General features: G+C 53.7%; 1 protein-coding gene across 1 annotated transcript in view; it reads right to left on the reverse strand.

Moving 5' to 3' along the window:
* The window catches only part of ADCY1 (adenylate cyclase 1), a 207670-nt gene that overhangs the window by 35269 nt on the left and 158289 nt on the right, over nucleotides 1–14112 (reverse strand). The window contains exons 12-14 of the mRNA XM_058296659.1: nucleotides 10165–10254; nucleotides 9132–9388; nucleotides 8695–8821 (exon numbers count right to left, since the gene is read on the reverse strand). Coding sequence (XP_058152642.1) covers nucleotides 8695–8821; nucleotides 9132–9388; nucleotides 10165–10254 — 474 coding nt within the window. The remainder of the gene's footprint in view (nucleotides 1–8694; nucleotides 8822–9131; nucleotides 9389–10164; nucleotides 10255–14112) is intronic.

Below are 14112 nucleotides of genomic sequence, written 5' to 3' on the forward strand. Positions count from 1 at the left end.
AACCAAGAATAAGGGTGGGCTAAGCCATTCCACGCAGTCATGAACTGTGTGTTTTTACCAAACTACCTTTTCTGTGTGATTATAAATGTCACAGAAGCCCAAAGCAGGTAATCTGGATTTTTCAGTGCATAGACACTGAGAAGAAAATGGAAAGCACTTTGTAGTAGTTTGAGACTAAATGTACCCCAGAAGATTATGTTCTGAAAGTTCATCCATTCCTGTGGGGATGGACTATTGTAGGTGGAGCCTTCTGATTAGGTTACTTCAATAGGGTATGACCCAGGGTGGATCTTAATCCTATTACTAGAGTCCTTTATAAATGGGACTAATATGGAGAGACAGAGAAAAAAGCCACAGGAACAGAGAGAAAGCAGAAGCTGAAGGCAATGAAATCCAGAGGAGAAGGGAGAAACCAGCAGATGCTGCCATGTGCCTTGTCAGCACGACAGAGGAGTCCAGAATTGCTGGCAGCCAGACTTCAGGGAGAAAGCATTGCCTGCTGATGCCTTAATTTGGACATTTTTCTCAGCTTTGAAACTGTAAGCTTGTAAACTAATAAACCACCATTGTAAAAGCCAACCCATCTCTGGTATATTGCAATTTTGCAGCCTAGCAAACTGAAACACCCACTCCACAATAAAGAGAAAACCAAGGTGGTATTTGGGGAGTCTGCTCTTTCAAGTGCTCTGCCAGTGGCCTCAAAAGAGAAGACTTCCTTTTTCCATTATAAAATCTAAATGTATCAAAGTTTTTATAGTAGCTTTTTCCTTTTCTTTTCAAGGTCATTATTTCCATGCTTTGGAGAAAAAGAGAGGAGGTATCTTAGTCTGGTCAAAGACGAGCGAGACCCAGAAATCCCATCTCCTTGCTCTCTTCTCACACTGCCTTACATTACTCCACAACACCAGGTTTGAGTCGTTCAGGTCCAAAGCCATGACTCTGAGTTCTCTAAGAGCCCGCAGGTGCTAAGGCCCCCATACAATAGCTGAGGGGAAACCACAACACCTTCTCCAAGAGGGTCTCTTTCCATCAAGGTCACTTGCTTTCTCAAGTTGTTCCCTCTCTAAAGGTCCATCTCATGGCCAGAAAGTGCCTAGGAGCATTGTAAGTGTTCTCATTCTTTATTGAAATCATCCCAGATCCTTTCTACTCCAGATCCAATCCTGCAGAAAAGTTCTTTGTGTTTTCATTTGAAATCTTAACTATTTCAGAGTGAGATAGATTCTTGACTGTGTGTCAAGCACCCTGTAGGAAAAGAACTCTCCTGGCAGGTTGCCCTTCTCTTGACATTCCTTATCTGGCAAGAGCAGGGTCACGGGGATGGCCTGCTGTGGCAATGACAGTGTGCTGATGGAGAAGACAGATTTTGGTTTGAGGGCCAGTTTTGATCTTAGCCATTTATTTTACCCTCTGAGCATCAGAGTCCTTGCATGTGACATGGGGATAATAACCCCCTCACAGGATTGAAGAAATTTAAATAAGCATGTGGAGTTTGGCTTCTGGCCAAGACAGAGTAATAAGGATTGAAGTTACCCTCCTAGGAAAAACAAGAAAAGCACACAAATATATAAAAGAACAAATTTCAAAACATGGACATGAAGCCATAAAAGACAATGATCCATGAGGAATGGATGATAGACAAGAGAGAAGAGCCCTACTACTGCCCCAGCTTACTGCCCAGAGAGAATTTCCAGGCCACAGCATAGGAAGTAGGGGTGGGGGCTCATATAGTGCCTGGTGGCCCTTCAGAACTGAGGGGTCAAAGATCGGAGACTAAGGAAGCCAAAGCAGCTGTAGTTTTGAGGCAGATACTACAGGTGAGAGAGGGATCTAGAGATTTGCAGAGGGTCCCCTCCAACTCAGTTGAGCATCTAACAGGACATGTGCCTGAGACAACTACCAGGGAGAGAATCACCCCATAGGACTGCAAACAACCCCCAAAGTGCACATAGGGCTTACATGGGTTCATGCATCTATTGACAGGAAAAGGAAACCTTATCATTCACTGCGCAACAGGTAGAGAACTGAAAAGGGTTTTACTTAACTAGTGGGCAAAATGAGTCCTGGAATAAATGTTCTTCCTGGTTCATTCTAACACAACTTAAAGGAAAGACCCCAAAGACTCAAGGTGTTTCCAAGTCACTTATCTGAGTCCTAGAAGAAGGATCAAGAATATTTAGAATACAACAATATGGAGCATCCAAGAATGTAGAATTAAAAATGTCTGGCATCCACTGAAAAATGAACAGATGCAAAGATGCAGAAAATTACAACCCATAAGGAGGAGAAAAACTCATAAACCAAGACTGACCCAGGAGAAGGAATTTTATAGGGTTAGAAGTCAAGAACCTCCTCACAGTTACTGTACATGTATTACATATGTTTAAGAAGCAAGGAAGAAACATTGGCTATGTAAGAAACAAGGAAGATATAAAAATAACACAAATCTACCTTCTAGAAATGAAAACTAACCTCTGGGATGAAAATGAACTGGGTAAGATTCAAAGCAGATTAGGCACTTCAAAAGAAAAGATTAGTAGGTTTGGAGACATAGCAATAAAACAATAAAAAATGAAACAGAAAAAAAAAGAATGACAACAACAAACACGAACAGAGCGTTAGTTATTTGTGAGCCAACTTCAAAGGGCCTACTACATGTGTAACTGGGGTCCCCAAGAAAGGAAGGGAGAAGGAGTGATAGAAAAAGAAACTGGAGGAAATAATAAAGGTCAAAGTGGAAATCAATGAAATAGAAAATGATATGTCATCAAGTAAGGTTTATACCGAGAATAGGAGATTAATTTGATTTAATTATCAAAGGTTAAACCAATGTAATCTGCCATATTAACAGACTAAAACCACCACCACTGCTACTGCCATTACATCAGGAGATGCTGGAACTTCCCCCCCCCCCCACCTTCCCTTGACTAATCCCTATGTGTTCTTCAAGACCCAGTTCAGGTACTCTCTTTAGAGGCCACATGGGCTGGCTCAGGGTCCCGGGCTAAGTTTTCCCTCACTGTCCTGACCAGCTGGGTTCCCTGAAGGCTCTGTGAGCTCGGAGGGCAAGGACTACACCCCGCGAGCCTCCCTAGCACAGGTCTTGGTACATCACACAGCTCCCTAAGCACCTGCTGGGTGGAGACACGTGGTAACACCACTGAGTGGCAGCCCACCAAAGGCTGTGCATTTCCTGGATGACCAAGGGGTCTTGCTTCTTGTGTATGAGTTGGTCCTAAGATCCAGCATTGATGTTTGGTTCCTTGGGAGCTTCCAGGGTAGCGTGCGGCAGAATATAGCTGTGGAAAGTCTGAAATCATTTGTCCCCCATAAAAGCTGTTTTTGAAGATGTCCCAGAGTTGAAACTCAGGGCCAGTAACAAGAGAACAAAATGATGACTCACAAGCATATAGCATTTTCAAGTCTGCAAAGCCTTCTTGCAGCTTGTGTTACATGTCAACTTTCCAACACCTCTTGTGAGACGAGTGTTATTATTGTAATGTGGGGAAACTGAGGCTTGGAGAAAGTCAGGGACTGAAGGCCACATCCTGGTAAGGGTGGGATTGGGTCTCTAAGTCAGCTTTGGTGACTGGAGATTCCATGCTTGCTTCACCACCCCGGGCAGCTTCTCTAAATATTAGTGACAGCAGCTGCACAAGCGGCCTAGCCCTCGGGTTAGACATCCATCAACACAGAAACTGTTTTAACTGCAATCAGTACTGGATAGCATAAACACAAAAACTGTAACTGCCATTACGATTAGCTACTCAGATCAAAGGAAAAATTACATGGGAACAAAAGCATTTAAATAGTTAAAGCTTAAGCGGTTGAGAATGGCATCACAAGGAAAACAGTCTGTCTATTCAAGCAGATTTTATTTCCAGTCAGGACTCAGGAACTGATTAACCCACCTGGTATTTGACCTAGTAATTTTGCAACAGTTGGAGGCCCTCTGATGTCTGCGTGACATGCCTAAATGTCCAGGGGACAACTGGGCAAAGTCTAGAAAGTTCCTTGTTTTCCTGAGGTTACAGGAAAGTGAGGTGGCGTTATTTGTTATGTATCTATGGAAATATGTCAGTGTGTTCCACTGAAGATCCCCTTACCTCACGACACACTCGGCACACACTGGTCCAAACTTCACCTGGTTGCTGTGAAGCTAGGGAACACAATCTCACTCTCCAGAAACTTGTACTCAACTCATTCAGATCCTGGGGGCAGGAGTATAGCTAGGTGGTGACACTGAATGGGGAGTCCCATGGCAAGGTCAGATGTTACACTGGAGGACATTTAAAGAAAAGTCCTGGCCAACCAAGATGAAAGAGAATGCCTCACCTCGGAGGTTTCCATCAGCTGGGAGGAGGCTCCAAAGCTTCCACATTGCCTTATAAACATAAGGAGCCACATACGTGTCCTCGTACATAATTTAGAATTCCCAGGTACATAATATAGAAACCCAGCCCGGATACGTAATTTAGAAACCCAGCCTTGTTCATCCCCGAGGCTGTTCTGAAGCTCTGAGGAGGTACACTTATCTAAAAAGAGCTCAGACCAGAGGGGCCAGCTGAGGGCTGGGTCAGCACCTTACAAGGACAAATCTCACTTAAGGACCAGTGGCTGACCCTGAGAGCCAGCCGCAGTCAAAGACCAAGTTGGGTGGCCTGGCCGGTCAGAGAGAGGCTCCCTCCCATTCTGCGGGGCGGCTGTTGCCAACAGCGGCTGGCCAGTGCTCCCTGCCAGGAACTCAAATGTGCCGGCCATCTTCCTTTGGCGCCTGATACCCACTCCCCACGCTCTCTGTCCCTGGGAGGCTGGCTGGAGGATCCCCTGCCCACTTCCTGGCCCTCCTGCTCCAGGTTGGGTTCAGCCAATGGGGCCACCAAAGGAGCTGATTGTAAGGAGAGCACTGGCTTCCTCTGGATGTGGTTACTGTGCTTGACCATGTCCCCTGGTCCCTTGCACCCTGTCAGGTGGACCCACTGTCCCTTGGTTCCAGACCCACCCCCCTTTGCCTTAGGCCTGGGGTGAGAACCTTTCCACTCTAACTGCCCGCCTTTGTGGGTTCCCTCCACCCTGCCGCCATCTTTGCAAATAAGCAACTGGTACCAAACTCTCCTGATCTCCCCCGACGTGAGGGTGCGTTGTCCTCTGCCGAGACCTGAGTGACCCAGGATGCACTCCTCGCCCGACGGCACTGATGAGGTGGGCTCCTCCTGAGACAGCCCTCCTGGCCTCCCTGCGGCCATGCAAGATGGGCTCCCATGTCTCCTGGGGCTACCATGGGGTGCCGGCCTGCCCCTTGGCTCACCAGGTCACCTTCCTGAGACAAGCACCAGGGCTTGTCACCTCCCACCCTGAGGCCCTGGCCAGCCTTTACCGTCCAGAAAGGAGGGGAGGCCCGGGCCTGTCATCCAGGCCTCTGTGACACCTCGGACCCCTTCCCGGGGTCTGCCTGTTCCTCTGAAACTTCACCAGGTGGGCCTCACCTCCACACACCTGCTACCTTTCCCACCTAGAGCCTTGGCTGAACTTATCCCAAATAACCCAGCCTGTTCCCAGCAACTCCAGTCTACCGTCCTTTGGCCATGATTCTTACGCATCCTACAAGCCCAGGGAAAACCCGGCTCTTCCCCAGCGCTATCTCTGACCCTGGCTGAGCTTTGCGGGGACCTGCTCTTGTGACCCCGGTCAGTCTCTCTCACATGATGTCAACTGCCAGACTCTTCATTCCCTGCTGCAGGCTGGGCATCCTTCAAGGGGAGGACCAAGCCAGGCTCAAACGTGCCCCATGGCAGGGGCACCAAAGGCCCAGCGCATTCCGCAGAGGGAATCCGGAGAGTGAAAACCCACCAGCCCTGCTGCTGTGGGGCCCTGACTGAGCCCCAAGGAGAGGGGACAGGACTCGGCGAGCTCCAGAATGCCAGGCGAGGTGTGAGGACAGCACCGAACCACAGGCTCCGGAGAACCAGGGAGGGCCTGGGCCCCACAAGGCCCAGCTCCGGCCTCTGCCTGGCAGCTCCCAGGAGGTGTCTTTGCCCAGAACAGCACTAAATTGCTCCGCAGGTTGAGGATTAAGTGAAACAGTACAGAGACAGGAAGTAGCAGGGAGCAAGTTGAGGAATAGTGAAACAGCACGGAGACAGGAAGTAGCAGGGAAATGGGAAGTGATGGCTAATGGGTACAGGGTCTCTTTCTGGAGTGATGATGATGTTCTAAGATGCGGCAAAGAATGCATGAATTTGTGAATATGTTAAAACCCACTTCAAATGGGTGAATCGTACAGGAAGTGGATTCTATCTCAACAAAGCTGTTATAACAGAGGGATAAAGAGTAAGTGGATGATATATTCCCCCTAGCATCAAAAGACAGAGATCCAGGCAGGTAGACTCTATCCACCCATAATCTTCCCTTGGTTTACCCAGAGACACAAAACAATGCTTTAGGTTACATATGCAGCCTGCCCTGATGTGCTGGGAAAGCCTGCCTAGTTGGCTTGTTCTTTCCAGACTGCGCAGCCAAGCGTTTCCCAGGGTTCTCACCTGCACACAGGCCTGCCTTTCTGCCCACGAAGTGCAGGTGGGGGCCCTGCAGGTGCAGCCCACCCTCTGCCACCTCCCCATTTCTCCCCTAGCGGCCGCTGGAGCCCTCCCAGGGCTCCGGGGCTGGGAGAAGGAGTCAGATAGTAGGAGTTCCTAAAAGGGCAGCTCAGCCTCACAGGTAGGAACAGAATCCCAATTACCCCTCCTACCTGGCCTAGGGTTGTTGCCCCCACTTTCCTGCTGATGGAGGAGAGATCGCTGCCTGGTGACGGGCACAAAGGTCCTACGTGGCGTTGCTGGGATGGGGCAGGGACTGCCTAACTGCAGGCCCCAGCCCCGTCCCCCAGCGCTGCTGCCTCCCACTCCTGAGCCTGCCCGACCCCTTGCTGAGCCTCAGGGTAGGCAGCTGTACAGCCTGGGGGCGCCAGCCAGCCCCTCCAGGGAAGAACGCCCAGGATGGGTGGAACATGAGCAGCTTCTGGAAGCTTCTATAAGGGACTGAGGTTGACCGGGCTGATTTCCGGGGCATCTAGAACCTCCACGATAAGCCCAAGGGGTTCCCACCAACCCAGTTATTCCTTCCCAACCTGACATCCTCACGTTCCCTGTGCTCCGAACCCTAGGCTGGGTGCCCCCTTCAATGTGGGGTGCAGAGGGCAGCCCTGCTGCGAGGATCTACCACCTGACCGAAAGCACTGCTTGGATGAGGTGCTAAGCATCCGGGAGTCGGCCAGCTCCCCACCCTGGGTAAGGCATGGACCCTCTACAGGCCACTGCACTTGGCACTGCACCTCCCGGGTCAGGCTGCTGCACGGAATGAAGGCATCAGACACCGGGGACAGTGACACACTCCTTCTCAAGGCATCAAAATATGTCTGCTCTATGGCTAATTGTGTGTGTCAACTTGGACAGGGACTGGTGTCCAGCTGTTTGGCCAAATACCAGCCAAGTTGAGGGAGGCTGTGCAGGCACTTTAACAACCAGTCTACCTTAGGCAAAGGAGGTGCCCTCCAGCTTGGGCACGAGCCTCACCAGACCAGATGGTGGTCTAAATGTACAGAACAAGGGGCTCTGGGAGCAGAAGTGATTCTGCCTTGGCACTGCTCCCTCCACGCCTCCACAAGTTTCCAGCCTGGTGGCCTCTCTACAGGTTCAGACTCGAGAACCCAACACCAGGGGTTTGCAGCCTCGGGCCTGCCCTGTGGAATCGAGGCTTGCCAGCCCCACAAATCGCACGAGATTTACAATAAATCTCTTTGTGTATATGTACAGGTATATATGCTGCTGCTTCTGATTATCTGGAGAAATCTGACTAACGCAAGGATCTCTTGCTAAAGTGAGTATTTACCCACTTCGGTCTGTGCCCTGCCCCCCCATTTTTCGATGCGGGAACCAAGGTGAAGAAGGTTGCCCAAGGGCAGCACGTGTGGAAGTTCAGCAGGTGGCGTGTGAGGCCCTGGGAGCGCAGGGCAGGGCACCTGGGGTGGCATGGGGACACCACCTGACCCCCAGCCCTGGGCTCCACCATGAAAGGGGCTTCGGCCAGGCCCACGTGTCCATATGTCTGGCTATGTAGCTAGAGCCACACCTAGGCGTGAGGCCACCAAAACACATCAAGGAACCCCGAGCCACCCCTGGCTCCCCAGATGTTCGAGGCTCAAAGACAGCTCACGCATTCTCTGACCCACGGGTCCTCAAATCTGGCATCCCCAGGTCTCTCGCCCCAGAATCCCCCAGGGGACTTGTTTAAACTCCTGGGTGCCTGATCTCCACCTAGAGACCTACAAAATCTGGGGTGGGTAGGGCAAGAACGTGCATTTCCCATGTGCTCCCCAAAGCCCCTGACGAAGCCCACAGCACCTCCCGACACCACTCAGCACTGTCACGGCAGCATCTCCCCAGGACGCCTGCCCCCCCGTAGGGTGGGACACGCGCTGCATCACAAAACAGCCTGTCGTCCGACTCCCCATGCAGTGTCTTCCAGGACATTGGTCCTACTTTTTGCGGCCCCCCTGCACGTTACTGCATCCCCTACCCTCAGCAGTGCCCGCCCTCCAGCTCCAGGGTTCCCAGCCCTGCAGCTGAGACGGGACCTCAGCGTGCGGCCCCTCTCCCACCTCCACCCCTGCAAGGACATGGACGGGGCCCGCCTTGCCTGCACGGCCCAGAGGTAGTCCAGCCGCAGCGTGAGGTCCACCTGCCTGGAGTGCAGGGCGAGCGTGCAGGCGAACAGCAGGGCAGCCAGCACGGGCTCGTAGCTGCGCAGGGACACGGCGCCGCCCCTGGGAGTGAGCGAGGAAAGCCCGGGTGAGCGCTGGGTGTGCCGGCCCGAGCCCAGCAGCATTCGATGCCCGCCCACAGGTCCCGAGCCCTTTCACCCCAAGGCCCAGGGAATGCTAACCCTGGCCAGAATCCCGGCCCGTGGGGGAAATGGAGAAGCTGCCCGACGAAACCCATTTTTCCCTAGGCTGCGTGCTTGGCAGGTGTCGAATCAGAAAACGGTAACACGGGGCTTCACAACGACAAGGAGAAACTTCGGAAGAAAACCACCTGCCCCTGCACATCTCGGGCAGGGGAGCAGGGCATGCGTACCTGCTGGCTCGCGTGTACCCGCTGAGCTCCAGGACAAGGATGGAGGACGCGGTGAGCACCGCCAGGAGGATCATTTTCGGCAAGGAGGGCACGCGCAGGAAGATGGCGAGCGTGAGGGTGCCCACGAGGCAGCAGAGCAGGGCATGGGGCGCGGATTCGCAGGGCAGGGCGGGCAGCGGTGGGCGCCGGCCCCCGGCGGACAGGGCCAGCAGGGAGCCGTTGGGGCTGGCGCTCCAGGTCCAGGGCATGCAGCACACCTGGTGGGAGGAGGCCGGGGCTGCGTGCTCACCCACTGCCCCACCGCCCCTGCCCAGCCTGCCTGTGCCCTCCACTGCCCCCACCGCTGCGGGAGAGGGCCCTCCCGCCTGCACGCCCTGGCCCAGCCCACCGCCCGCTCCATCCCTCCCAGCGGGTCTCTCTCCTAACTCGGGGCCACTGCCCACTCACCCCTGGAGGGGCTTGCTGTGTCCTCTGCCGGGTGAGCCTCCTCTCCCGGGCACCTCTTTGGGCTCCTTCCCCTGGCCCCACCCCTCCACCCCCCAGCCCACACCCCCACCATTCTCACCCCTGCCCTCTCACGTCACTCCCCCACCCTCACCTCCCACCCTCCCACTCCATCCACCTTATATCCCACCCCCCTCCCCTCCTCCCCACTCACTCTCCATACACCCACCCCATCCACCTCACCCCATCCTGTACCTCACCCCACACCCTTCATCCCCAACCTCCCATCACCCTCACCCTACAGCCCCACCCATATACCTCACCCCCAACTCCACCTCCACCCCAACTTTGCCCCGTGCCCATCCACCTCACATCCCACTTCACCCAACCTCACCCCCATCTACATCAACCCCCACTCACCTCACACCCACCCCGCCCACCTCACATCCACTTCGTCTCCTTACCCCCACCTCACTTCCCACCCTTCACCCTCACCCTACCCCCTGTTCCCCCACCTGGCGGCCCCCGGCCCTGGCACATTTGCAAGGCCATCGCCAGCTGTGACCCTTGCTAAGCTAAGAATACTTACCACACAGCCTTGGGCCACTGAGTAGATTAAAACCACAATGAAAATACACAAAACAGTGCGAATCTGAATCGTCAGGCACCCTGGAAAACACTGGACAAGAAAGTATTGTGTTTTAAATACAAAATGCTACTTTTTACCTTTAAGAATATACTTTCTTACAAAGTTGATTCCTACCCAAAGACCCTAATTCCCACAATAAGGCAATGTCCAAAGGTAATCTGAATAAGGCTAGATTCTTGTCCTTCATTATTCTACTTCTGCAAAAATGTCTTGGTTGTTTTCATAAATTTAGTCTCCCAGGCAAAGAACTTGCAAAGTTACACATGCAAAAAAAAACAGTGAGAAAAGAAAAACTTCCCTCTGTCTCCCTTGCACTGTGATTCTGATAGGCAGTGGAATTAACTAGATAGGCAAACATGGGGATATTTTTAAAATATGGAGCCCTCTATCTCAGAAATAGTAAGAATTCCCACTTATTTGTGTCTCCGTCTTATACTACATGCTTTAGATGACCTTTATATAGGTCATCTATATAAATTGTATCAACCATAGGATTGATACAATTCTTGTTACATGATTCTGAGAAACTTAATTTTAAACCTATTTGTGTTGGGTACAGTTTAGAATATTCTAGAAAGGATTCCCTGGATAAATTAAGATGCCCTTAGCTTCCGGCACTGACTGGCTTTCACCGCAGGAATTCACTCCCCTGGTCCAGCACGGAAGGCCGGTCCGGCTGCTGCGTCCAGCACCCTTGCCACACGGCACTCTCCTCGTGCCCACGCCTCGGGCTCCCGCTGACGCTGGCTGCTCTGCGTAGGCGGGCATCAGCCGTACTGGCCCAGGCCTGGCCTCGCCCAGTCTGGCCACCTGAAGGATAATGTCCTCAAAGGCCCTCTTTACAGGTGGGTTCATGCCCACGGCGCCAGGGGCGAGGGCTTGAGCTTGCCAGTCCCTAAGAAGCCCCTGTGCACCTCTCACTCCTGACATCAAAACCCAACCGGGATCAATCGTGGGGGCCCGTGCAGACGAGCGCGGCACTGAGAGCTGCCGTGGAGCCGCTGTCACGGCTCTGTCGTTCTGGTCCGCCCCTCCTCTGGGTGGGATCACGGTGTGCTGGTGTTTCAGCTGAGGAACGGGCGGGTGGTGGCGGGCAGGCGTCACGTGGTCCTCCAGGGGGACAAGCAAGGCGGCGGCCTGCTGGAGACCACGCGACGCCCTCCCACCCACGGCTCCCAGCAGCACCCTTCTCCTGGCCCAGCCGAGTGCCAGCAGGGGAGGGCTGGTCATCGCAGGCTGAGGCCTAAGCAGGCCCTAATGCGCTCGATTCCATGGAAACCCCGGTGTCAGGGGTTGAACTGAGTCTCCCTAAAAGATACGCCGAGTCCTAACCCTCGCATGACTTGATTTGGAAATAGGGTCAAAACAGGTGGAACTAGGCATGTTCAAATGAGGCCACCGCAGCGATCCAGTACATCTGGTGTCACAGGAGGAGGACAGGCAGACACAGAGAGCGAGACGGAGCGAGGCGCTGACTGCCGGCAAGCCACTGGGGAGGCAAGGGGCCAACTCTTCCTCCAGCTTCGCAGAAGCCGCCCAGCTGACACACCAGCTTCCAGACGCGCGAGACGACAGCTTCCTGCTGTTTCCACGCTCCCTGCGTGTGGTATTTGGTTATGGGAGCTCCATGACTAAGACAAGCGCCACCCCAAAACCTCTCAGAAAGAAGAGTTATTCTGCCGTGCTGGTACGCCCCACCTTGGAGTGACAGCTTAAAACAGTTCTGTCCAGTCACATCGACGACACTGCCCGTGGGCAGGATCACAGAGTAGAAGCCGTGTGGTCCCAACTCCCAGTTACAGAAGGTGTGATGGTGGCTCCGGCTCACTCACTCATTCCTCGGCCGGGCCCCGTACCTGCGAGGAGACGAAGGCCCCCTGAGGAGGTGGGGAGGGCTGGTGGATGCCGCCTGCCAGGGCGGGGAGTGCTCAGAGGAGGCGGGGAGCTGGGCCTGCACGGCTGCTGGGGCCGCCAGGAGCAGAGGGTGAGCTGCAGCACGGACCAGTGCACACTGAGAGCAAAGACACGGCGTCAGGCTGGACCACGGGAGACTGAAGCACGTGAACCACCGTCAGGCTGAGCCAGGTGATGTGGCCTTGGTGGTTCCAACCTCATGAATACCATCGTGATGGTCAGGTTCTGGGGTCCAGTTGTTTGGTCAAGCAAGTAATGGCCTAATCGTTACTGTGAGGACATTCTGTGAACTTAAGTCATCGGTCAGTTCCTGATATCTGTAGTCAACTGAGGAGGTGGCCTTTAGCAACGAGAGGCGTCCCATCCAATCAGCTGAAGGCTTTAAAAGGAGAAGTGAAGACCTGAGTGGTCAGAGGACTCCCACCTCTACTTCAGCTCCTCCTGGGAGCTCATGGAGGACCTGCATCGAGTCCCTGGCTTGCAGCCTGCCCTGTGGAATTTGGACTCATGCATTCCCCAGTCACATAAGGTGATTTTATAAAATCTCTTACTATTTACAGTATCACCTGTCAATTCTGTTTCCCTAGAGAACGCTGACTAACACAACAACCAAGCAGGGTGAATTCTTGGGCATTGTTCTTTTTTTTGTGTGGGTCCCACTGCTTGGATATCAAACAAGCAAATTTTAAGGATTTGCTTCTCTGTGGATTCATCCATGCAGTGACTGTTTATCACAAGCTGTGAGCCAGGACCGTGCGCTCTTTCCTGACAATAAAAGGTACCAGGGAGCCACCGGCAGCCAAGGGGTAGTGTCATCTCGTTCCTTTAGCAGTATTTCATTTCACTGTTACATCAACCATACTGCTGGCGCAGGAGGAAATATTATTTTTGCCCCAATGTCGAGGGCACTTATGGGCTGCCTCCCCAGGACTTCCACCTCTTCTGTTCTGCCAGCTTGGAAGTTCCTTCAGGTATCCAGTCTTCCCATGAGACCAGTGCTGCAGGGGCCGCTGTCCCCACCCCAGCCCACTAGGGGTCTGTGTAGCTTAAGACAACAACCCATCGCAGGGGACACACCTGGGAATGCCACAGCTCGGATGGGACAGCTTGGCCAGACCAGACTGCATGTCCTAGAAACCCCTGCTCTGCATGCTTCCAGTTAGGGTGGGTGCAGAGGGGTCCTGGAGGGTCATTTGGAGGAGAAGCAGGTCTGCGGCCCTTTCTTTTCTCCCTAAATGCTCACAAGGTCTGCCAAGTGCTTTTGTGGCTCACGGACACCGCTGCCCACCTGTGGGTTCACCCCAGCTCCTAACGGCTCCCACGGCCCAGACGCTGCTGCAGCCTCTGGAACCTCCCACCCCAGGCAAGCGTGTGCACAGTTCCACTGTGAGGGGCGCCAGCTCTTCCTTCAGGAACGCACCTCGTCACGGTGGGGGGTGCGCACGGACCCCGGCTTCGGCCCAGCTTGCCTGTGCCCTCCGCTCAGTATGCCGTCCCCTGGCCACCAGGAGGCCGTTTGCCTCAGCACCTGCATGAGGTCAGGGGCAGCTAGGCATGCCTGGGGGCCAGGAAGCCCTTGGCAGGGGATCACAGCAGCACCCGGCCACAGCACTGGGGCGCAAAGCTGAGCCCCCTTCTGCGGGTTCCCAGGCTCCTTTGAGAAACAGCTTTGGCCTGCTCTGGGCCTTAGTGAGAGCGAGCACTTAACCCAGGGCCACCAGGTCACCATGAGACCTGACTTGCCCGCATGACCCGGGTGCTGACTGACCCGCCGGCCATGCTGTTGGGTGGGCACAGCAGCAAGTCACAGCTGGAAGGTTAAAAAAAAAAAAAAAGACCGACTCAGTCCATAGCACGGGCTAAATAAATGGAAGTCCACCCCATCAGACACACTCTGGCAGCCCCTGCTGGACTGACCGGGGAATGAAACGGAACGGCTGTACTCCTTCCTGTCTCTGTGTGGGCGAGGCCCTC

This window comes from Dasypus novemcinctus, chromosome 5 (genome assembly GCF_030445035.2).
Source record: "Dasypus novemcinctus isolate mDasNov1 chromosome 5, mDasNov1.1.hap2, whole genome shotgun sequence".
NCBI classification, from domain to species: Eukaryota; Metazoa; Chordata; class Mammalia; order Cingulata; family Dasypodidae; genus Dasypus; species Dasypus novemcinctus.